A 24,791-nucleotide genomic window follows, 5' to 3' on the forward strand; every position below is an offset into this window, starting at 1 on the left:
GAGTGCAGCACGCCAGGCTTCCCCGTCCTTCACCGTCTCAGAGGAGTGTATTATCATTCCCGATTTTTACCAGTGACATACGGATACACAGCGATCAGATCATTTGCTCACAGTCACATAACTAGCAAGCAGTCTACGTGAGTTTGAACAGAGGCAGTCAGGCTCCAAGACCTGCACACTTGACCAGACACTGCCCCTACGAGCCACACGAGGTGACAGATGGTTTGTTGGTGGAAGGTGGTGTGGGTGAGCTACCCAGGTCAACTAGTGAAATTTTCCCCCCTTAAGTGTCAATACATAAGAAAGAACATTAGGTTTCCTTTATTACAAAAAATAGTTTCTACCATATTCGCTGTGCTGTTCTACGTGTGGGAATAACAAGAAAAGAAAACAGCCCCTTCTCAGGAGCTTGCCTGGTGTGTTTGTAAGCGTCAGCATCGGCCCCCAGCTGCATGTCTCTCGTGTCTTAGGAAAATCTGTCCAGTCACCCCTTACCTCTCTACTAGAAAGAGGCACACTCTAGTTAAATAACCGCCCCCTCCAAGATGTCTTAGGACCTTTCTGTGGCTGGTAGAGGAGGTTGTCATGGAAAGATTGCTTCAGTAAGTTCTAAGTCCCAGATGCAGCCCAGATGTGGCAGACGCTCCATGAATACTGGTGTGCTAATGGAGGTGGTGGAGAGGTCTGCAGCTGTGCCCGAGGACGGGGACACAAACCAGACACCCAGATGTGGGAAAGCAGAGGACTGCGCATGACGCACGGTCTTCCTGATGACTTGCAAAGGCCCCAACAGCCAGCAAATATGAGTGGCAATCAGATATGCATTGGGCAACTGGGTTTTCTTTTGGCAGGATAGCACCTCTGGACTTCAAGTTCTCATTGACAGGATTACTTACTGTGTTTCACTGCTTTAAAAAAATTTAATTATTGAAAATTATTAAAATTTAATTATTTTATTTTTGGTTGCACTGGGTCTTGGTTGCTGCATGCAGGCTTTCTCTAGTTGTGGCTCAGTAGTTACAACTCTCTGGGTCTAGAGTGCAGGCACAGTAGCTGTGGTGCACAGGCTTAGTTTATCCCTGGTACATAGATTCTTTCCAGACCAGGGATTGAATTTGTGTCCCCTACACTGCCAGGCAGATTCCAATCTACTGTACCACCAGGGAAGTCCTCTGTTGCACTGTTTTAGAAGACCAAGGTTTTCTTTAGCTTGGCAGGAAGGGGAAGAAAAGAGCTGCTAAGGGACTTCCCTGGTGGTCCAGTGGATAAAACTTCACTCTCCCAGTGCAGGGGGCCTGGGTTCGATCCCTGATTGGGGAATTTGATCCTGCATGCATGCTGCAACTAACAAGCCCGCATTGCTGCAACAAACATGCTGAGAGCTGCAACTAAGATGCAGCACAGCCAAAATAAATAAACATTTGGGGAAAAAAAGAGAAAAGGGCTACTAAGCCTTTATTTTCTGACACTAGGGAGGATCACCCAGTTCTGCAGGCAGATTTGCTTTGGGTAGATGTTTTCCATTGTTCTGAAGAGGCCATGGAGTTCACTCTCTGCATGAAGTGGGGCAGAACTGAGTAAGATACGAATGGGTCAGACTGGGTGTGACAGCCTTCTTTTTCCTTTTTAAAAGATTTTTATCGGAGTATAGTGGATTTACACTGTTGTGTTAGTTTCTGCTGTACAGCAAAGTGATTCAGTTATACATATACATATATCCACTCTTTTTTAGATTCTTTCCCCATCTAGGTCACTGCAGACTATTAAGCAGAGTCCCCTGTGCTATACATAGGTCCTTATCAGTGAACCGCTTTATACACAGTAGTGTGTGTATGTCACACTCAACCTCCCAGTCTCTCCCCCACCTTTCCCCCCTGGTAACCATAGGTTCATTTACATCTATGACTCTGTCTCTGTTTTATAAATAAGTTCATTTGTACCCTTTTTTTTAGATTTCAGTTATAAGCAATATTATATGACATTTGTCTTTCTCTGATTAACTTCACTCAGCACGACAATCTCTAGGTCCATCTATGTTTACTGCAAATGGTATTATTTTGTCCTTTTTATGACTGAGTAACATTCCATTGTATACATGTACCACACCTTCCTTTTCTATTCCTCTGTTGATGGACTTCATGACCTAGCTATTGTAAATAGTGCTACAATGACCACTGGGGCATGTATCTTTTCAAATTATGGTTTTCTCTGGATATATTCCCAGGAGTGGGATTGCTGAATCATATGGTAGCTCTATTTTTAGCTTTCTACAGAAACTTCATACTGTTTTCCATAGTGGTTGTATCAATTTACATTCCTATCAACAGTGTAAGAGGGTTCACTTTTCTTCACACCCTCTCCAGCACTTATTGTTTATAGACTTTTCTCCAAAGAAGACAGACAGATAGCCAAGAGGCACATGAAAAGATGTTCAACATCACTAACTATTAGAGAAATGGAAACCAAAACTACAATGAGGCATCGCCTCTCATCAGTCAGAATGGCCATCATCAAAAAGTCTATGGACAGCCTTCTTCTAAGCCAGACTCATTCACTGAGGGAAATGAAGGATTCCCTAAATGCTGAGCACATCCAAATTCCAGTGAAAACACAAATAACACATTTCAAAGGCAAGTAGAAACTATTTGTCAATTATTGGCTGTCATGGATTATTCCTGACCATGCTCTTTTCCATAGGAGGAGAAGACAGCAGTTAATTGGTTTTGGCAAGTACTGTAGCAATTGATTTGGGCCAGTAAGATCCAGCCTTTGTGAAAGGTTCGACCTTCCACTGTCTTGAGGAAGATTCCCTTTGTGACTATCACGCCTTATGTGTATACCCCTCGCCCGCCAGCCAATGCTGACCTTGAGTGGAGCCTAGAGAGGAAGTTGGCTTCTTTTCTTAGGCTGGAAACAGATTCTTTTGATGGGATTTAAACTGACAATTGTAGCCTGGATTCGGTCTCCATTTAATTTCTTCAACAACTAAACCACTGTATAACAACTACTTATGAGAAACACAAAGAAACCAAATACATACTCTCTGACCTTGAGGAGTCTATAGTCTAGTTGAGGAGATATTTTTAAGACATATTACATGACTCAATAGATGGTTAGATAGCATCACTGACTCAATGGACATGAATTTGAGCAAACCCCAGGAGATAGTGAAGGACCGGGAAGCCTGGCGCGCTGTCATCTATGGGATGGCAAAGAGCTGGACACGACTTAGCGACTAAACAGCAACATGACTTAAGTCAGACTTCAAACCATCGAAGTAAGAGATTTCATAAGATGGAATATACAAATTAGTATAAAATGAATGCTTAGCCCACTGAGTGTTACAGGAGAGCAGAGGAGAACAAGTCCCAGGGACTAAGATGGCCTGGAGGTTTTCTGAAGGAGGCATGATTGAGCTGGGCCTTACAGGACTGGAAGGGAGAGGTCCAGGCAAGAGCCAAGGGCAGAGGCAGAAATGACCTAGCGCAGGGCTGGGCAGAGCATGGCCTGTGGACCACATCTGGGCCTTATAGGACTGGAAGGGAGAGGTCCAGGCAAGAGCCAAGGGCAGAGGTAGAAATGACCTAGCGCAGGGCCAGGCAGAGCACAGCCTGTGGACCACATCTGGGCCACCGCCTGTTTCTGTACAGGCCATGAGCCAAGAACAGTTTCACTTTTAAAGGACTAAATATATATATATATATTTATGTGTCATGTGAAAATTATATAAAATCAAATTTCAGTGTCTGTAAATAAAGTTTTATTGAAACACAGCCTCACTGACTGGTTTACATATAGTCTGTGGCTGCTCCACACCACAATGGCAGTGCTGAGCAGTCAAAACAGAGACCATATATTCATTCCCTGGCTCTTCAGAGAAAACATTTGCTTCTCCTGGAGCTACGACATCAGAGGCAGTTAGTAGGCTTTGGCTGTAGAGAAGATTTTATACGGAGGAACTGTGGGAAATGGGTGCCCAGGGATCCATTATGAAGAATGTGCAATGTTATGTTAAAGAATATGAATTCATACTAATGTGTTCTCTGTTTCTTTAATTTTGTCATTTCAAAAGTATACAAATGAAATCATGTAGTATGTAAACCTATGAGAGTGGCTTTGTTCACTTGCCATAATTCTCTGGAGATTTATCCAGGTTGGTATACATCTTATTCCTTTTTAACGCTGAATAATATTCTATCATATAAATGTACTGCACTGTATATAACCATTCATCCACTGAAGGACATTGGGGTTGTTTCCAGTTTGGATCATTATGAATAAAACTACATGTGTTAAAGAAAAAGAATATGAATTCAGTTCCTAGGCAATGTGTTGCAGTTATCATGTATGAGAATACAGTAATATTCTCTGTATGCACATACCACAAAACTGCAAAAGGTTCAAAAAGATATTCTGAGAAAATGTCAGTATTCTTTCCTGACCTCTAGATACCCAGACAACTCTGCAGAGTGCCCGCTAACTCATTCTCAGGGACCATTACAGAGACATTCTTGTGCATCCACAAACATATATGAGTTTGTTTTATGTCAGGACATTCTTCTTCACAGCTGTGTAACGTGGATGTACTATCCTATTTACAGCTGGGGAGAATTCTGAGCCAGACACTACAACGCTTCTTTAGGAAGCCTTGCTGAGCAGAGGGTTCCAGGAGAACTAGAGGCTGGAAGTGGAGGCAGGCCACTGACGGACAAATCCAGGAGCCTGCAGTGAGGATGCCTGGCATTCCCATGTAACCCAGAACCCCAGCCTGCTCAAGGCCACGGTGCTGGGGACCCCCTCCCTGCACCGTTTCTCTGGGGGCTCATACCTTGGCAGGTGTGTCAGGGATGGAAGAGGTGGGAGAACCTGGAAAGTTCAAGACACACTTCTTCCCGAGGCAGCGACCATGTAACTCAACGTCCTCATAAGGGTTTTCCTTCATGGGCGGATCTGTGGTCAAAGGCAATGAACAGATCAGAAACTGGGAACACCAAGGAAACTCTCCTTATCAGATCTCCAGCCAACACCTTGGTGTCTCCTTGTGGGGATGTGTGTTGTCTTGCTATGCATTTAGCCTTCCTCTTGGTAATGGATCTCGGTTTTCACCGGGGTAAGTCTCTGTCTCCCCATTCTCAGATGTGTGAACTTAACTCCACTCCTGGTCTCAGAGCTTAAGCCAATCTGAATATTCTGAATCCTGGCCTCAGTGATCATCCTGGAAGGGCTCATATTCCAGGCCTAAGCCCACTGTTGCATGGCATTCCTGGACTCTGAAGGTGAACAGGGACCTAACCCAGTCTAGTGAGAGTGAACCTCGGGGTGTTTGCTGGGACTTGCAGGAGACAGGCTTTCCTTTTGCGCTGTAGGCAGGGACCCTGGGGAACTGACGGCAGCCATCATGGAGATCGTGGGACACCTGCTGAGAAGGGAGCTAACCTGAGAGAGCCAACTAACTCCCTTTGTTGTTTCAGCTGGGTTTTCTGTTCCTTGTAACTGAAAGCTACCCTGCCAGGCACACAATAAGGGATCTCCAGATCTCGTACCCATTTTGGATCTACTGCATTGGCAGGAACCTGTCTCTGGCAGCTTGGACTCAGTAATTCAAATAGCTCGGCTTAGTATCCCGGCTTCTTCAAGTCTCACGTTTCCTCCCACCTAGGAGTTTATTCCAGTGCTGATGACTGTGTGCATGCAGGAATGTGTGTATCTGCCCGATCTGCCCCTTGCATAGGTACACAGATGGGTTTTCCCCTCTCACCAGCTCGTTTCTTCCCCGCCCTCCTCCCACCCCAACATATGCAGACATCTCACTGAAACTGTGATCCTCCCTGAAGATTTTAACTCACCAAATCTAAATGCACACAAGCTCTGTAAATCTGAGTCCTGTTTTGGAATCAGAGAATTCTTGGGAGCGAGGTCAAAGTTACTTTTCAAATACATTTCAGTCTGAAGTTTGATAGCGTTACTGCCACACTCCTACAGTTTTGGAATGAGTATGGTAGTCTTCAGTTTTCCTGCGTTCAGTAATCACTACAATTCACCAAGAGTCTGTCACAAGCCAGATATTTTACCTACCATCTTCTCCAGTCCTCTAACAACCCTGTTAAGTATCTATCATCCTCCTTAGTTCAGAGATGAGAGAAACGAAGTTCAGAGACGCTAAGTCGCCAGCTTAATGTCACACAGCTAACAAGTAGCAGAGTCAAGATTCAGCCATAGACATTAAGGCTCCAGGTCCCGTGTGTTTCCCACTGTGTCCACGCTGCCTCCCTGGCCATTCATCGCCAGCGCTTCCTCTCATTTTCTCTCACGTATTTCACCCTGGTCACCCGTCCACCCGTCCTGGCTCTATCATTTGAGTGCATGTTTGTCTTCCAGCGTGTGTGTGTTTTAAGCAGCCAGCCCCACCTCCCTCCCCCTGCTTCTCACAGACAGACTCACGCAGACATTTCGGCCTCTTACCTAGAATGTCTTCATAGACGTTCTCCTCCGATAAAGTGCGTGTGAGCCCCAGCTTAGTCTGTGCGTACCAGTCCACCCTGCTGTTCTCAGAGGAAGACTGCAGTAAGTCTTCAAACTCATAGGACTTCCTGGGTTATACAAGGTGGGAAGAAAAAAACCCAAGAACTTAAATCATATTAGGTTGGTTCAGAGAATATATGCCATAAAAGTTTTTTTTTTTCTTATAAAAATTTCTAATGCCAAAATCAACTCTGTTTCTTGTAAGATAGTGTGAAAATCTTCAAATATGAGACATGGCTTTTACTTGTGAGAATGTTTATGCTATTATGCCAACTAAAGATTGTAGAGTATACATTTAAATACAAACCCAACTTCGTAAGTAAACATATGTAAGGAGGAGATAAAAAAGAAAGGAAGTGAAACATAGAGCTAACTCAGGACTGAGGGATGCCCTCTCTTCATTTCTGCTTTTCTGGATTTTTCAAATGTTCTACAGAACACACATTAATAACCAGAAAGGAACAGTGATGGCCAGTTCAGAGCAGAGGAGAGGCCTGGGTCCCTCCCCCTTTCTTTCACCCAAGTGGTTACAATCAGACACCCAAAGGTCAGCTGAGGCACCCCACCGAACTCTGAGATCTGTACAAACATGGCTGGCTCTCTGTCTGGGGCCTGGCTTATTACCACCCTCCCCTCATCCTACATCCACATGGGCTGTTCTAGGATTTAATAAATTTAGACACAGATCCTGAATCCTTCATTCACAAGTTTTTCCTTCTTGGATAAACTACCTGAGCTGAAACTTAAGTGTCCTAATTTGTAGATAGTAATTAGGACAGTAGATAGGACTGTCCAAAAAATAGAAAAGAGAATGTTTATAAAATCCTTGGCACCTAATAAGCATGCAACAAATGTTAGTTATCATGGGAGGGGGGATAAATTGGGAGATTGGGATTGACATATCCACATTACTATATACCAACAAGGTAACTAATAAGAACATACTGTACAGGAAACCCCTTGGGGTTGCAGAGTTGAACCCAATTGAGTGACTGAGCACACCAGCTATTTTTATTATTGCTGTGGTGTTACTAATTATTTATGTAGCCAGTGCTCTACTTACTGAGGGAGGCACTGTGCTCAGGGTTTGATAATGAAGGACTAAAACAGTCAGAGTCCTTGCCTCAAAGAGCTTACATTCTAAGGAGGAACACATATGTTCAACCAGCTCACACGCAAATAAGTTCAATGACAGAAAAGCACAGGTTGGGAGGATATGGAGGTTCAGTTCAGGTTGGGGGATGCATTAGGGGAGGTCTCAATGAGAAAGTCACTCACTGAAGCTGAGATTTGAAGAATAAAAAGAACTTAGTCAGGGAAAGAGTGTCCCCAAAAGAGGGATGGATGTATGAGAAAGTCCTGACTAAGGTTAAAGAGACCTCGGTGCTTTTCAGGGAACGGCAGACAGACAGTCAGCTTGCTGGACTGCAGGAACAGGCTGGAGAGTGCCGTGCAACAGAAGGGCAGAAGCAGGCAGAGGCTATCTGCCTACTTGCCAAGCTTTGGGGATTTCTTGCATTTAAAATGTTTCCTTTTCCACTAGCTTCTTTCTCTTTCCTTAAACACGCATTCGACGCTCAGTCACTCAGTTGTGTCTGACTCTGTGATCCCGTGGACTGAAGCCTGCCAGGCTCTTCTGTCATTGGAACTTTTCAGGCAAGAACACTGGAGTGGGTTGCCATTTCCTTCTCCAGGGGATCTTCCCGACCCGGGGACTGAACCCGAGTCTGGATTCTTTACCGCTGTGCCACCCGGGAAGCCCAAACCTGTGTGGGGTTCCTCGATCTTAAAAAGCCTTCCTTTGAAGCAACGGCCCTTGCAGTTCTGCTATTTCTCACCTTCCTTCCTTGCCAACACTTTTAACTGGGGGGAGAGGAGAAGCAGAGGTTATTCTCTTAGTTTACCATAGTTCACTGGTTTTTCTTTCCTTTACTCTCTCAACCTGTCCGTGTACATCCTTTTTCTGAAATTCCTCCTAAAGGTCACCAGTGAGTCTCTGGTAAAACCTAACCACGCTGCTCCTTTCATTGCATGACACCACTTGGTCTGTACAGTGAAAGGCAGCAGCACTCAGAGTGCAACCCATGGTCAGGGCTGGGGTGCCAGCTCTTACCAGTCCTTGCTAAGGTAAATACAGAAATTGACAGTAAGTGTTTACAAACTTTTCAAGCAATCTGACAGAATGCACTTACAAAAAAAAAAAACAAACTTACAAAACAAACAAACAGAGGTTTGTATACTGATGAGTTTTTTTCATTTCATACCTCTTATAATCCTTTTTTACTATATTTTACAAAAGTGTTGTTCACATTGTTCAGCAAAGGAAGGGGCACACCTCTGGAGGGTCTGAGGAGGCGGATGCAAGGCGGCCCTAACTCCACACGCCGTCAGACCACTCTTCCTGGCCTGCACTGGCAGCTCTCTTCCTCTTCCTCTTTCTGGGTGTAGGAGTTTCCCAAGGCTTCTCCTCTTTAGGATCTATACTACTGACTGATTGGTTGGCTGTGCAGCTTGCAGGATCTGAGCTCCCTGACCAGGGATTGAACCCAGGCCCCAGCAGTGAAAGTGTACTCCTAACCACTAGATAACCAGGGAGTTGCCTAGGCCCTATACTTTTAATATCTGCACATCTGAATTCATCGCCCCTTATCTCCACCCCACCCTCATTCCTTAATACTTGAACTTGGCACTTAGGAGCACAAAGACAGGGTTCCAGGCTGGATCTCTATGGCCTTAAGTCAGGCTGGGAGGCTCAAACTGTCACCTGGGGTTCTGGGGCTCAGGAGCAGAAGGTCATGCCCCAAAGGAGGGGATACTGACCCATGAGCCCCCTCTTTTTCCCCTTGAGGTGTCCAACGAGGAGAGGAAGGACTGAGCTTCAGAGCTCTAGGAGAAGGGGCTGGGGGAGGGGAAGCAGGTCTGAGCTGTTTCTTTAAGATGGGAATGGGCTGTGCTGTGAACCCACCCTGAACACTTCCCAGTCCGGGTGCCGTTAGCCCAGGCTGGCAATAGCCAGCAGGTGCACTGGGGCTGGAGCTGTGGCCCAGAGCACAGTCAAGTAACTGGCCGAGAAGGGCCAGAACTCCTGGGTTTCCCCTGCTGGGCCGACCAAATTTTACATCGGCTAGAGTCCTCATCACGTACACTACATGGTAGGGAAAAGGCACACTGTTCAGAATCATTCATTCAATGCTTACTGAGAGCTGACCGAGGGCCTACCTTGGATCAGCACATTCAAACTTTACAACAACCTTGTGGCGGATATTACACGCATGTTATGCGTGAAAAAACAGGTCCAGAGACCGAAGGTGAACTGTACCCAGTTACAGCAGGAGAACCCGGGAAAACTGGCTGGAGTAAGGCAAGGCAGGAGGACAGCTGCAGTCATAGGCCCCACATTAAAACAGGTGAAGCTTCCAAAGGTTTTTGTGTGGAATCGGAACTAATTTAAAAAATTTATTTGTTTATTTATTGGCTTCACGACTTGTGGGATCACAGCTACCCAACCAGGGACTAAACCTGGGCCCTGGGCAGGGAGAGCTAACCACTGGACCGCCAGGGAATTTCCAAATTAATTCCTATATAAAATGATATTATGCATTACTGAGCACTGCCCAGGTAAGCCCTCTATCTCCCTCTATTTTCCATAATGCAACTAAACTATATGATGAAGAGATGCTACGAACCCTCATGGGGACACAGGTTGGGGGCACTTCACTGGGAGCTAAGCAGTTTCTGCCACAGCAGCTGGAAGCTCTACTCCTAGCAGCAGAGGGACAGGGTGGTGGCCACTGCCCACAGGTAGAACCTTGACTGCCTGGGATTCCAGCATGACCCTGGCCAAGCTAGGTCTTTTCTTTGATTGCAGAAGGAGGCTGCAGCTGGGCCTTGCTTTGCCTTGTAGAGAGCTCTATCATTGTCTGCTGTTAAACACCTCGCATCTCATTTGAGGTATCAATGAAGCAATATTTGTATAGGCCAAATCTTAAAATAATAAAATTATTATATTTATGAAATAGGTGGCTCCCCAGGTGACATAGTGGTCAAGAATCCACCTGCCAATGCAGGAGACACAAGGGATGCTGGTTTGATTCCTGGGTCGGGAAGATTCCCTGGAGGAGGGCATGGCAACCCACTCCAGTATTCTTGCCTGGATAACCCCATGGACAGAAGAGCCTGGCGGGCTACAGTCCATGGAGTTGCAAAGAATTGGACACGAATGAGTGACTGAGCATGTACGCATTTATGAAATAATATTTGAGTAGTTTAAATGTTTTAATAATAAATGCCCTAACAATAAAGATGTCTGTATGCTAAAGGCTCTCCAAGTCCCAGTGGATGGCTCCCTTACTTCAAGCATATGTGACACAAGAATCTGGATCATCTGCTGGGGTTTGTTAGGATGGGATTAGCCTGTAATCCAAGTAGCTGCTGTCAGACACTCTGGGATTTCAAGCTATAATTTGAATGTTATTTATGATCTTTCCATATTTTCAAGAATAAGATGATAATACAAGGTATCAGCTGTATTTTGCATTTGATTACCAACACATAAAAGGTAACACCAGTCTAAATAGTATTAGAAAAGCCCACTTTTAAAATGTTACAAACTTCCATTAAAAAAAAAAAAAGCTGATTAGAGGACAATTAATCACAGTGCAAAACTCTACTACGCAAAAGAATTCATCACAGGATTTCTTAAAAAGAAGTTCCATTTCTGTATTAAAATGTTGCTTTTCAGGCGGCTAATTCTTATACAGGAAGCCCGAAAGACAGACTTTAAAGCAACATGAAACTACTGTCCATACATGATGAAGAAGAAACCCGAAATCTTTACATGCCCCGCTTCCAGAGGCAGTGGGAAAAGAAAATTCCAACCACACAGTTCGCTTTCTCATCGTCCTGTGTTGGTAACATATTTTCAGCGACATCATAGCTTTATTAGGTGGCTGGTTCTTCCTCAGCACTGTCTCTGTTCTCTGCGGAAATACCCCTTGGTGCTGCAGCCCTGTTGTTCTGAGGCTCATTGATTAAACTAATCATCCTATCACTTAGCTGAGTCTTTTCTATGAAAATATTTTTTAACCCAGCAAAAGGTTTTAATACCTTTATTTACATATTAACTTTAAAAGGAAATTTTGAAAGGCTAATGATAACCATATCTAGACTGGCTTCTTTCTCATTTACTCAATTCCATGTTTGTTCCACATTCAGTTGCGTGTTTTATAAGAAAGAGAAGAAAGAAAGTGAAGTCGCTCAGTCATGTCTGACTCTTTTCGATGCCCACCAGGTTCCTCCATCCATGGAATTTTCTAGGCAAGAGTACTGGAGTGGGTTGCCATTTCCTTCTCCAAGGGATCTATCTTCCTGACCCAGGGATCAAACCCAGGTCTCCCGCATTTCTGTCAGGTGCTTTACTGTCTGAGCTACCAGGGAATGTTTCATAAGCACCTTCTTGAAGAGTGAAATTGAACTCACAGCTGGTGATGCAAAGGTAAGAAATCCCTGGGACTTCCCCGGTGGTCCAATGGTTAGGACTCCACACTTCCACTGTGGGGGACATGGGTTCGATACCTGGTTGGGGAACTAAGATCCTACATGAAATGTCGTGTGGCCAGAAACAAACTAACAAACCCCAAATCCCTGCAATTTCAAGTAGTACTTTGGACGTCATTTGTGATTTTTTCATATTTTTGTAAATGAAATACTAACGTAAGAGCTCATCCCATGTCTCCACTTATATGACATGTGGGTACTTCCCTGACAGTTCAGTGGTTAAGAATGTGCCTGCCAAGGCAGGGAACATGGGTCTGCTCCCTGGTTCAGGAAGATTCTGCATGCCTCAGGGCAGTTAAGCCCATGCTCTAGAGCCCAGAAGCCACAACTACTGAGCCTGTGCTCTGGAGCCAGTGCTCTGCAACAAGAGAAACCACTGCAATGAGGAACCCAAGTACTGCAACTAGAAGAAAGCCCACACAGCAGTGAAAACCCAGTGCAGCCAAAAATAAACAAACAGATGACGCAGGGGAAGCTCAAAGTGAACTGCAAAGGCTGTCACCATCCATCCAAGTGTGTATGCCTTAAACCTGGAAGTCCTGTGCAGGTTCTTCTCCATTACTGCCCACGTGGAGCCAATTAACCAGAGTTCTACATACACAGTATCCCTGGGCCCCACCGGCTTCTTTCAGTCCCCTCTTCTACTTACACTGCAGGGTGACCCCAGGTGTGTGATCTTCCTCCCACCCCCCACAACTACCCACCCTGTCCCCTGGTGCCCCTGCCAGTCTCCACGCTGCTGTGGAGTGGAGGGGAAAGCTCTTAAAAAACACAAATCGGACTGTGTCTCCCCTCTTCTTAAAAACCTTCAAATGCTTCCTGTTCCTCTTTAGTAACAGGCCCAACCGTTGCCTGGGCTACAGTGCTTTTTCAGAGCTGACTCTAGAGGCCCCTGCATCTCAGCTCACACCTTCCTATTCCTCTGGCCTAACCCTTGCCTTTCACGTCCTCCAGTGGGCTCAAGCCCTTATTGCCCCCGGGTCTTTGCTTGTTTGTTCACTCAAAATGCATCCCTAATCCCGCAGCCCACCCCCGTGTCTGGGGACCTGAGGCCCTTGTACCCAAGCTGGCCCTGTTTCCACGAAAGGCTAGTTACCCCTGCTGAACATTCCCACAGCACCATCGGCTTCCTCACAGCGCTGAGAGTGGTGAATAACAGAACTAGGTGTGTAGTTCTATTACTAGCTTGTAAGTTTCATGAGGGCAGGGTCTCAGTCTACCGTGTTCCTTGCTATAACCTAATATTGCATAGAAAAAAGAAAGAAACAAAGTGAAGTCTCTCAGTCGTGTCCGACTCTTTGCGACCCCATGGACTGTAGCCTACCAGGCTCCTCCGTCCATGGAATTTTCCAGGCAAGAGTACTGGAGTGGATTGCCATTTCCTTCTCCAGGGGATCTTCCCAACTCAGGGATTGAACCCGGGTATCCTGTATTGCAAGCAGATGCTTTACCATCTAAGCCACCAGGGAAGCCCCAATACTACATAGGTATATAGCAAATATTTGTTGGCTGAATAAATGAGTGAATATTTTAAAAGTTGGTTTTAATGGCCACCTTTACTGCTTACAATTCATCCCTATTTGTGGGTAAAAAAATTTTTATCTGTATTCTGAGAGCTGATTTTTTGTCAATTTTTTGAACATATTTCGCCCCCAGAATTATTTTTGGCTGTATTTAGATCTGCTTGGATGGCCTGAGACCCAGCACCTACCTAAAACATGAGCTTGAAACCAAGGATGCCATGCTCTGAATCCCTCACCCCCGCCCCCAGCTGCCACAGACCCTGCTTCCCTCCATGGCAGTGGGCATCCCCAGTGGCTCAGACGGTAAAGCATCTGCCTGCAATGTGGGAGACCTGGGTTCAATCCTTGGGTTGGGAAGATCCCCTGGAGAAGGAAATGGCAACCCACTCCAGTACTCTAGCCTGGAAAATTCCATGGAAGGAGAGGAGCCTGGTAGGCCCCAGTCCATGGGGTCGCAAAGAGTCGGCCACGACCGAGTGCCTTCACTGTCCCTCCATGCCCGGTGACCAGGTGCAGCTCTTCCTCTTGGGAAGGGCATTCATACCACTGCTACTGACCAGGGTTCCTGGCCTCCTTCACCAACAGAAATTGATCACGGACCAGACCAGCAATTCAGGCAACACTTCATTCAGGCAACTCTGCAGCAGCTGGAGCGAGAACAAACAGCAGGTTCCCTTGCTTGCTCACTCACTGGGGGAGGTGAACTGGTTCCTTATACGATGTGAGGAGAGGACTGTGTCTAGGGGTTGGGCCAGAGGGGTGACTTCTGTGTTTTGCCCATCCCTTAGGTGGTATTGTGTGCAGAAGACATGCACAGTACCCTGCTTTTGCTCCCAGTTCTTCAGAAGCGGCAGTTGCGTTTTTTGGTCTCTTTGGATCTTTTGTTCAGAATTTGCCCCAACAGTGCAGTATTTTGTTGCTGAGGAGCAAGCATTGCAGCACTGTAGCAAAGGGTGCCAGGTGCCAGCCTGTCCCCAGGTGATCTGAGTAGAGGGCTAAGCAAGAGTATGCTTATTTCAGCTCTAAGCTCTCACTCTGTTACTGGGTAGCTCCTCCGTCCCGCGCTATGACTACACATGTTGTGTTTCCGCTTATCTCTATCCTGGATCCAAAATAAAAAACTATCCATGGAGAAGGAAATGGCAACCCACTCTAGTATTCTTGCCTGGGAAATACCGTGGGCGGAGGAGCCTCACGGGCTGCAGTTCGTGGAGTCACAAAGGGTCAGGCACAACTGAGCGCACACACACACATGCAACCTTACTGTGGCTGTAGGAGAGACAGTCTGCCTTTGATATGCAACCATTAAAACTGATCACCTAAAAAAAAAACTGGAAGCAATCATTGGTGTCACAAACAGCTGAAGTCTGGAGAAGATTTTAATACTGTTATAAGAATAAGACTTGGATATTGGTAGGTAATCTAAAAGGAACAAGCTGAATGACACTGTCAAAGTTAGTCTGGGCACCAGTCCTTCTGTCTCCTTATTACCTCTTCAAAGGATTTTCAAACCAATAAATAAAATATCAAGCTAATTTTACTCCTCTTTGGAGTTAAAAAAAAATCATCTTTTACTCCAGGCCCTTATTAGGTATTGAATTGTTCAGTACAAATTCATATTGCTTTAAGGATACTGACCAAAAAAAAATGATATTCAGATACAGACATCCTCAATGGGTACACCATATTAGATTTTCCTAATACTTTTAGGATGGGGAGGATTTTGGAAAATAAAAAGTTTATGAACAAAGATGATCTATTTTGACCATCTTCATCAAATTCAAAGCTAATATATGACATACTAAGGATAATAAAGCCTAGAAGAAAGCACTGTAAAAGAGTACAGCTGAATCACCCTGCACATTTTGACGCACGTTCAGTATATCCCCCTAAAAAAGGAAAGGGGAAAATACAGCTAACTCAGTTTATGATGGTCCTCAAAATTACCTAGAAAAGCTCTTCAGAGATCCTTTCTTTCCAAGAGATGATTATTAATTTAAAAGTAACATTGAAGCTGGGTCAAACAGAAAAATGTAACTATTTCATAGAAGAATGTTTTCCTAGAATGTTGTCAGTCATCATGGAATGCCTAAACTCTTCACAAAGAAGCAAAAACTATCTTGCAGACTGTGGAGTATGCAGGACTGTAGTTTTCTTCCTGAAGTGAAAAGGCTGATTCATTGCCCTCACTTTGATACCTAACAAACACTGGAGTTTCAAAGAGAACTACTTTTAGCTTTATCAATTTTATATATAACTTTGCTCAAATTACAGACCTTCTATGTCTCTTGCTTTTTATATAAATGCAAAAGTCTACCTTTGAAAGATTAACACAAATTGTATGCTATTTTCTGCAAAAATATGTTAAAAGTATTTTAAGCTTACAGAAAAAAAAAATGACACCTTTAAAAAGATATAGCTAAAGAGATGGGACTAGTCAGACGAGAAACACTAAATGATATATTTTCAATATTTGCTTGATTAGAAATCTATAGCTTGATGTAATAAAACTATCTTGAATCATAAAAAAAAGAAAAACTATCCTTAGCCACTACTGTGCCTAATATCCATCATTTCCACCTTGTCATGAGAAATAAAACATGACAATTACTGTTCTAATGAAGAATAATGACCACTCTCTCATCTTTTTGTCTTCCAATGCAACTGCTATTGAAATTTTTAAATGAATTTGTAAAGTCAAGCTTCTCAGATGCTTTCAGAGTAACTTTTGCTCTAGATCTCAAATGAATCAAACAATTTGCCCCTTTGAAGATTTTAAAATATTGTTTTTAGGCATGGGAGAGTTGCCTCATGGATGCCACGGTGACCGAGACAGACTCATAATGACAGGGACAGACGACAGCGTGGCTGGTACATGAGAGACCAGACGCATGACAGCTGAGGGTGGCTGCCCAGCTAGACTGCTGAGGGGGTCCCCATCAGTCCTAGAGAAGATGGAAATTATAGAATCGGTAATAGTACCATGTGATTTGGCAGCCACTTAATGACCGAGGTTTCATGTCCTCAAAAAGTTCTCGAAGTCTTACACCAAAGCCCCAAGGAAAGGCTGAATCTATGTGAGCCAAGATAATCAGTTGAAAAGTTGAAATTTTGGTCATCGTGGCTATTCGGTTTCAAAAAGATCCAAAAAACTCTGTCATGTGATCAAATTAAACTAAAATTTAAAAATATGAATTCAAAACATTTTGGGGATACAGACACATGTGAATTCGGGATGCTGCTTACACTTAAAAAATAACTTTTCTTGTTAAATGTCAGCCTCAAGGCATTCCTGCCAAAGTTATTAAACGTATGCCATAAAACATACATAACCAAGTTAATGCTGCTGTAGGAACCTTATCTTTGGAATTTCCTGACATGTGAGGGTTTCTCGTGTTCCATTTTAGGATTGAAGGCGTAAGTCCTTGCATTTAATTTCCTGGGGCTTTAGAGAAATGAAGAAAGAAGAGAGAAGAAGGCAAAGGAGGGAAAGGAAAGAAAAGAGGGGTAAAAAAGAGCATGAAAAAATAGGAAGAGAGAAAGAGAAGAAAAAGAAAAGGCATTTTCTCAAACCCAGAATCGGAATCCACTGGTTTGGCTCTTGCTGAGGTGGACTAATCGGCATATGAAAATAAGCTGGATACATTCTCGGCAGTGCACAGCCTGGCCGTGTAATTCTAAACCCTCATAGCCTCAAAATCCTTAATCATTTCTTTCTTCAACTTGGCTTGGCTTTCCTGCCTCAGAGAGGACAGTAAGTCTGCCAAATTCAGAGTTAAGCCTTTTCTTTTCTTTTTTTTAAGCGACAGGACCACAATAAAGAGCGTATTTTGTTTTTTAAGAGTAGAAAGCGAACATCTTGCCCTCATCACCTCCATTGTACAATTTCAAACAAAACTAGAACTCCAAAGCCAAAAGTTCTTTAAACACAGCTGATGCAACCATATCCAAATTGGCCAAAAAAAATTTCATCTTTGGACTGAAACAAAGTAACTTTAGCCGGTTTTAGAGAAAATGCTAGAGGACTGAAAAGAGCAGATGGTAGCTAAGAGAGAAAAGATAATGGGAATAACTGTTCACCAGGTTGATCTGTCTGCCCACAGATGACACAGTTCAAAGACTCCAATTTCCCAAAATGAACCTGCCCCTGGGAAAGAGGCCTTCTTTGGAGGAATAGCCCAGAAAGGGCACAGAAGGGCTTCTCTGGAGAAGCACGGGGACAGAAGCAGAAAAGTCACGAGAGCACCCAGGGCTCTCAGGTTGGCGCTGGTTTGGGAAAGACTTTAGAATTAGAGATGGATTCAAACTTTCTCAGCACATAAAGAAGGAAGCCTATAAATTCTTTTATCCTTCTCCTTCTGGATGCTCAGTCATGTCCGACTTTTTGTGACTCCATGGACTGTAGCTCGCCAGGCTCCTCTGTCCATGGGATTCTCCAGGCAAGAATACTGGAATGGGTTGTCATGCCCTCCTCCAGGGGATCTTCCTGACCCAGGCATCAAGTCCATGTCTCTTATGTCTCCTGCATTGGCAGGTAGATTCTTTACCACTGAGCCACTTGGGAAGCCCTCAAATTCTTTTACAGATATCACAAGACACTAATACCACAGCTGATAAAGTTAGGACAATAAAATCCATGTATAGACTAGTCCCATTTACAGAATACTCCTATAAAAATCTTAAATAGAATATTAGACTTAATAGGTCAAAGAAGAAGAACCATATGATCATATGAAGTTTCTGAGAAGTAATTTGACAAAACCCAATCCTAATTTTTAAAACTCTTAGTTAAAAAAAAAAGGATTACCAGGGAACACTACCTTGATAGAAAGAAAATGTAAATCCAGCAGGAGTGCTTGAAAGTAGAACACCAGAAGAATTATCATTAAAGTTAGGGTGAGACAAGGCTGCCCAGTGCTATCAGCACTATTATTTCACACTGTTATGAAAGTATTAGTGCAATATAGTAAGAGAGAGAATTTGGAGGTAAAATCAAAAAGAAAAGAACTTAAAATGATAACTCTTTGCAAACAATATTATTATATACATGGAAAGTCCAAGAGAATCAACTGATAGTTAGAAACAGTAAGAAATTTCTTCAAGGGCTGTTTTAAATGAGTAGTGTATAAAACTAGTTTTCTTAAATACAAAGACTATATAATGAGAAAAAAAGATTCCATTAACAATGGCAACAAAAAGATAAAACACCATATACTTAGCAAATGGATGGAATCTCAATTAAAAGCTGACATATTTACTATGTGTGAAATTTCACAGTGATACATAGAATACTTAGAAAAATACATCCAAGAATATTCAAGACATTTTTGAATAAGGAGAATAATCAGGAAACAAATAAGAGCTTTATAATTATTAAAAAGGAGACCAAATGATCACTTGTATATATTACATGATAGAATATGTAGAATGTCCAAAAGAATCCACTGATTAATTATTAGCAACAATAAGAAATTTTTGTTAAGCTCTACTAGATGGTAAAATAGATTATGAGGTTAAAATATTTACAACTGTTCGGTCCTAGAAAAGAAATACATACCCTGATTAATTAAACAGAATACAGCCAGAAAAAAGTAACAGCTAACATTTATTAATCATTTACTATATACCAGACTCTGTTTTAACTTATGTTTACAAATATCTACTCATCCAATCTTCACAACAAAGCTATGAAGTGGTTACTATAATTATCTCCATTTTACAGATAAGTAAAATGAGGCTCAGACAAATTCAGTAGCTTGCCCAATGTCACACAGGTAGGATGTAGTGGAGTTAGTAAATTCTCTGGCTCTAGAGTCTTCTCTAATGCTATATTCTGCTCATCACAGCATTATTTGTAAACTGGAGACAACCTAAATGTAAATCAGCAGGGAAATGGTTTAGCCACATGATGTAAAGATGGCAGTTAAAAAAGGAAGGTGAAAAGAAAAAGGTGGCAACATGGAAATATCTCAATGATATCTTCAGTAAAACATGGCTGGTATACAGCATGATTTCATTTTTGAAAGGATATAATACATATGTATGTATTTCTAGAAACTCTAGAGTAGCCAACCCTTTTTTCCCCTAGAAGAGAACATAAGAAATTACACTTTTGGCACCCGAAGAATCCTTCCTGATAGACCATGTTGAGTAGGAAACTGATATGATTGAATCTGTATTTCCAAAAGCCTCCTGTGGCTGCTGGGAAGGACAATACTGGGGTGAGGGGGCAGGTAGATACAACGTGACTAAGGTGGCAGCAGTGGAGGAGACACAGTCAGGCTTAAGAAAATGCGTTAACACTAGAACCAAAGGACTTGCTGATGAATTAGATCGGCAGTGTGCGAAAAGAAGAGAAATTATAAATGACTCCTAGGGTTTGGGGCATAAGCAAAATGAAGGCTGATACCATTTAATCAGAGAGCATCTATCTGGGGAGAAGATCATTTTAGTAGTGGCCTGGATTGAGAATTTAGGTTTAGACATATTAAGTCCAAGCTATTAGATAACCAAATGGGGACCCAAGCAGGAGATAACTATACAAACCAAAAGCTAGGAGAGGGTCAGGGCCAGAGACTTACGTTTGGGAATCATAAGCATGTAAGGAACATTTAAAAACATGAGAGTCGGGGAGACCAGTTTATGGGAGTGCATGTAGATGGAGGAGGGGAGACCTGATCCTGGGATGGGGTGTAGATGGGTTGAGGGGGGATGTTACTCAACAGGTAGATGGAGAGGAGGAGCAGCCAGTGAAGTGTGACTATCAGGAAAGCAGGAGGTCTAGAAGCCTATAGCAAACATAGGATTTCAAGAGGGTGTGAGTCAAGCTGGTCCACAAAGGCTGCTGCTAAGTCGCTTCAGTCGTGTCTGACTCTGTGCGACTCCATGGACGGCAGCCCACCAGGCTCCCCCACCCCTGGGATTCTCCAGGCAAGAACACTGGAGTGGGTTGCCATTTCCTTCTCCAATGCATGAAAGTGAGAAGTGAAAGTCAAGTCGCTCAGTCGTGTCCGACTCTTAGCGACCCTGTGGACCGCAGCCTACCAGGCTCCTCCATCCATGGGATTTTCCAGGCAAGAGTACTGGAGTGGGGTGCCACTGCCTTCTCCATCTGCAGAGGCTAAGTGAGGTCAATCAAGAAAAGCACAGAGAACTGACAAATTGGATTTAGCAAAGACGGAGGTCACAGGAGGACTTGGCCAACAGAAGTTCTAGGATTAGTAGCAAAAGCCCTACTGCAGGGAGTCAGGTTAAACCCAGGCGGGAAGCAGTGGTGACAGCAGGGACAGACAGCTATTTGGAGGAGTTTTTCCTCAGTAGAGGGTTTCCAGATTAGGACGTATCAAACCAATTAGCACATTACAGAAACAGACTAGAGATCAGGTTTCAGAACAGAAAAGAAATTGTCTCCAAAGCACAGATTTTACCTTTAAGCATTCACAGGGTTTATTATCTAAAGGTATTTTAATACTACCGAATATTTACCGTGTGAGCATCTACACGTATAAATGAGAAAACTGAGGCCTCGAGACATTAAGTAACTTGTTCCAAGTTAGACAGACTGTGAGAGGGCCAGGATAGGCCAGGCAGTGTGTTTCTAGAGTCCAAACCAAGAAAAAACACGAAAGCAAGAGGGAGGAGAGACTTGGAGCACCAGGCACAAGGTGGGGGTGGTAGTGGCAGAACGAGCATCAGTTAGTAGATCGCCAGTGTTAACACATGCTTTCATTTAACCCTTGGTTACTGTCCGAATTACAAGCACTCACTCACATCTACAGGGCGATCTTTTGAAGTGAATATTCTGTTTTTCAGGACAAGGAACAAGCACAAGACACCCGTACATCAGTTACCACGTCTTCAGGTTTAATCAGTGAACCGTCTTAAGCTACGGATGGTCTCGACTAACTACAAGATCCGATGGTTTAATAAACGGGCTGAGAACAGACAGTGGCCGTGGGGCATAAAGTCACTGGTCACCTACCTGTGGTCAGCACTGGCTTTTGGTCTCCCGCTCCACAGTCTTCTGTTCACCGAGGGGGGTGGGGGAGAGGAGGGCAGGGGCGGGGGAGGTAGAGAGGGCAGAGGAGGCAGGTTCCTTCTGTCTTTCCGGAAGCGCGTGCCTAGGTTCCCATCCTTGTCCCCTTCTCCATCGTGTTTGAAAGTTCTCCGGGGTTTGGGCAAGGGGTTGATGAAGGGTTTTGTGGGGGGGTCCTCCAAGCCTCTGTACACACTCTCCAGGCTCTGGTCACAGGGCCTCCTGCACAAGCCTTTCCTTTCCTCGGCAGCCTCGAGGGTAGGCTCCCTGGTTTCGAGGTCCAAGCGGTGGGCTCTGAATTCTGAGCCGCCCCCACCCCCACGGTGCTCAGGAAGGGTGGGCGCCTCCTCGGCCTTGTCCGGCAGGCAGTGTGGGGAATAACATGTGCCTGGTAACTGGGGATCCAACCCGGCAGACCCATCCTTCAGAGCCTGCTCGAGTTTCTTGACCTGCTTCAGCACAGAGAGGCTATCGTTCTGAAAGCGCTGTTTGCCAAGCCTGGGCTCCCGGCCTCTGCCCAAGCTGGGAGCCGGCTCCCGGGCTGGCTGGCTCAGGTCCGGCCTCTGCTCAGCGTCCTGTGCTCTGACCTTTACTTTATCCCGCTCATCCTCTCTACTTTCCACGTCCAGCCTTGTTCCATTCTGAGCCTCGGTGACCCGAGCCCTCGAACCATCACTGCTTCTCCTCTCCGTCACACAGGACATCAGGTAACCCTCCTGGCCATCTGCCTTCCTGCCAGGGGCAGGCGTGGGCAACTCCCTTTTCCCTTCCCATTCTGATATCTTGTCCTTTATGCTGAGGGACTTGTGCCGGGCCTTGCCTTGGGCGGGAGGGCACGGGTCCTGAACACTGCCCAGCTGCCTCTTGCCGGCCCTGCTGGTTCCTTTAGCGCTGAGATCTGAAGCTGAGTCATTGATGATCATATCTGAGCTGAACATGTTCTGCTGAAAACAGTCCACTCTTGGCTCCAGCATCAGGTTATAGAGGCTCTCCAGGGGGCTGCTTCGGAAGGCCGGATCTGATCAGTCTCTAGGAAAGGGATGGAGGACCTAAATGGCTGCCTTTGAGAGTCTTCCCCAGTCTTTGGACCGTCCACTTTGACCCTAAACAAGAAAAACAAACATCGAGTGAGGCATTCTTAGTTATTGTTCTTCACACGTCATAGCGATTTGCTAAAACTTAGGTATAAATTGTCCGGCTTCCCTTGTGGCTCAGCTGATAAAGAATCCGCCTGCGGTGTGGGAGACCTGGGTTCGATCCCTGGGTTGGGAAGATTCCCTAGAGAAGGGAAAGGCTACCCACTCCAGTATTCTGGCTTGAAGAATTCCATGGTCTGTATAGTCAGTCCATGGGGTCAAAAAGAGTCAGATATGACTGAGAGACTTTCACTTTCACTTTCAGATATAAATGTTAGATACCAGTTGCAAGCCACAAACATTGAAACCACCATTTAAAAAATCACTTTATGCTTTTCTCCTGGGGAGACAGCAAAACAGAATGAAAGGAGCTTTTGGACTGTGGCGTTCAATCGACTTGGGTGTAAATCCTAATTCAACCACTGACCAGCTGTGTGACCTTGGCTAAGTTGTTTAACTTCTCTAAACTTCAGTTTCTCATCTGTGAAATGGGAATAACAATAAACATACCTACCAAGGTGGCTGTAAACATTTAATAAGCTAGCTCATATTACGTATCTAGAATGGTGTGAGTGTACAATAAATGGCAGTTATCATTATTGTTAGCTTTTTCCCAATGAAAATAGAAGCTTCACGAGATAGATTATACCAAAAGAAGATCCTTTGGAATGATTATTTAAAAATTAAAACAAATGCCATAAGTCATGAAGTTTTCCCTAATTCTCGGCTTGATAAAGTGTCCTGACTTGAGTGGGTAAAGCCACAGTGATTGGCTGCATTTGACTGGAACCTCCTCTAGAATGTGAACCCTACTAGACTGGTTTCTCCGGGAGGATAGGGATCATTTTGTTTTGTCTATGGCTTCAACCCTAGCACCCCTAACAACACCCGGCAGAGTAGGTGGTCACTAATTCTTGTTGTGTGAATAAGCGAGTAAACAAACAGATTCAGATTTCCTGCATGGCCTAGAACTGCATTGTCTGGTATGGTAGTCACTAGCCACATGTGGCTATTTAAACTAAAATCAAATTAAATCAAAGCTTTGGTTCCTCAGCTGCAGCAGCCACATATCAAGAACTCAGTAGCCAAGTGTGGGTAACAGTTACTATACTGGATGGAGTAGAAAACAATTTCCGTCACTGCAAAAAGGTCTCACTCAACACAAACGTATGAGGATATAGGCCTCCAAATGTGATTTTAGAAGATCAGTTAGTGCCATGAAGACGTTAAAAATTATTTAGAAAGAAAAACAGAAGCTCCAATACTTTGGCCACCTGATGTGAAGAGCCGACTCATTGGAAAAGGCCCTGATGCTAGGAAAGATTGAAGGCAGGAGGAGAAGGGGGTGACAGAGGATGAGACGGCTGATGGCATCACCGACTCAATAAGCATGAGTTTGAGAAAGCTCTGGGAGACAGTGAAGGACAGAGAAACCTGGTGTCTTGCAGTCTACGGCATCGCAGAGTCAGACACGATTTAGTGACGGAACAACAACAATGAGAATGAGAGTGTCGGTGTTTTGAAATGCAAAGCATTTCTTCCACCAGCAAAGGTCATGACTGAGCACAGTGACCTTAAAAGTGCCAAGAAGAGCAAGCATGCATGGACCGACCTCATGGTGCACGTTTTCGAAACACACAGGCTCTTGGAAACTCCAGCTAAGGTTCACATGAGGGATGAGTAACTAGCAATTTCACGCATCCTGTTACTATCTAGCTTTCTAGTCCAGAGACTAATGGTTGTTTATATAAAGACTTCTTCCTGGCTTGAGATATTAACGTGTAAATTATGTTGTTCTTGGTTGCTTAGCATAAAATCAGAAACTTGTGAAATTGCAAACAGATTTTCATATGTTAAATATGGCTATCAAAGCAGATTTCCTTATTTAAATAATCAATTACCATTCATAATAGAGCGCTTACAAAAAAGAAACACTTTTTTAATAGTTCGGTCACCACTGAGGATATTAGCATAAATTCAAATTTTAGTCAGAATCAGAGTTAGAATCAGTTAGTTATT

The 24,791-nt window shown here is 44.1% G+C and overlaps 1 protein-coding gene and 1 non-coding gene across 6 annotated transcripts in view; one reads left to right on the forward strand and one right to left on the reverse strand.

Annotated features, from left to right (window-relative positions):
• DENND2A (DENN domain containing 2A) overlaps window positions 1–24,791 on the reverse strand; it is a 102,099-nt gene that overhangs the window by 45,749 nt on the left and 31,559 nt on the right. For all 5 annotated transcript variants that reach the window (XM_070788247.1, XM_070788252.1, XM_070788250.1 and 2 more), the window contains 3 exons: window positions 21,583–22,739; window positions 6,463–6,590; window positions 4,829–4,950 (listed from right to left, as the gene is read on the reverse strand). In XM_070788247.1, coding sequence (XP_070644348.1) covers window positions 4,829–4,950; window positions 6,463–6,590; window positions 21,583–22,610 — 1,278 coding nt within the window. In that variant the 5' untranslated portion in view covers window positions 22,611–22,739. The remainder of the gene's footprint in view (window positions 1–4,828; window positions 4,951–6,462; window positions 6,591–21,582; window positions 22,740–24,791) is intronic.
• TRNAG-UCC (transfer RNA glycine (anticodon UCC)) lies at window positions 12,036–12,108 on the forward strand. Its single transcript has one exon. It is a non-coding gene; the product is annotated as a tRNA-Gly (tRNA).

The sequence above is a fragment of the Bos indicus genome, chromosome 4 (assembly GCF_029378745.1).
Source record: "Bos indicus isolate NIAB-ARS_2022 breed Sahiwal x Tharparkar chromosome 4, NIAB-ARS_B.indTharparkar_mat_pri_1.0, whole genome shotgun sequence".
Lineage (NCBI taxonomy): Eukaryota > Metazoa > Chordata > Mammalia > Artiodactyla > Bovidae > Bos > Bos indicus.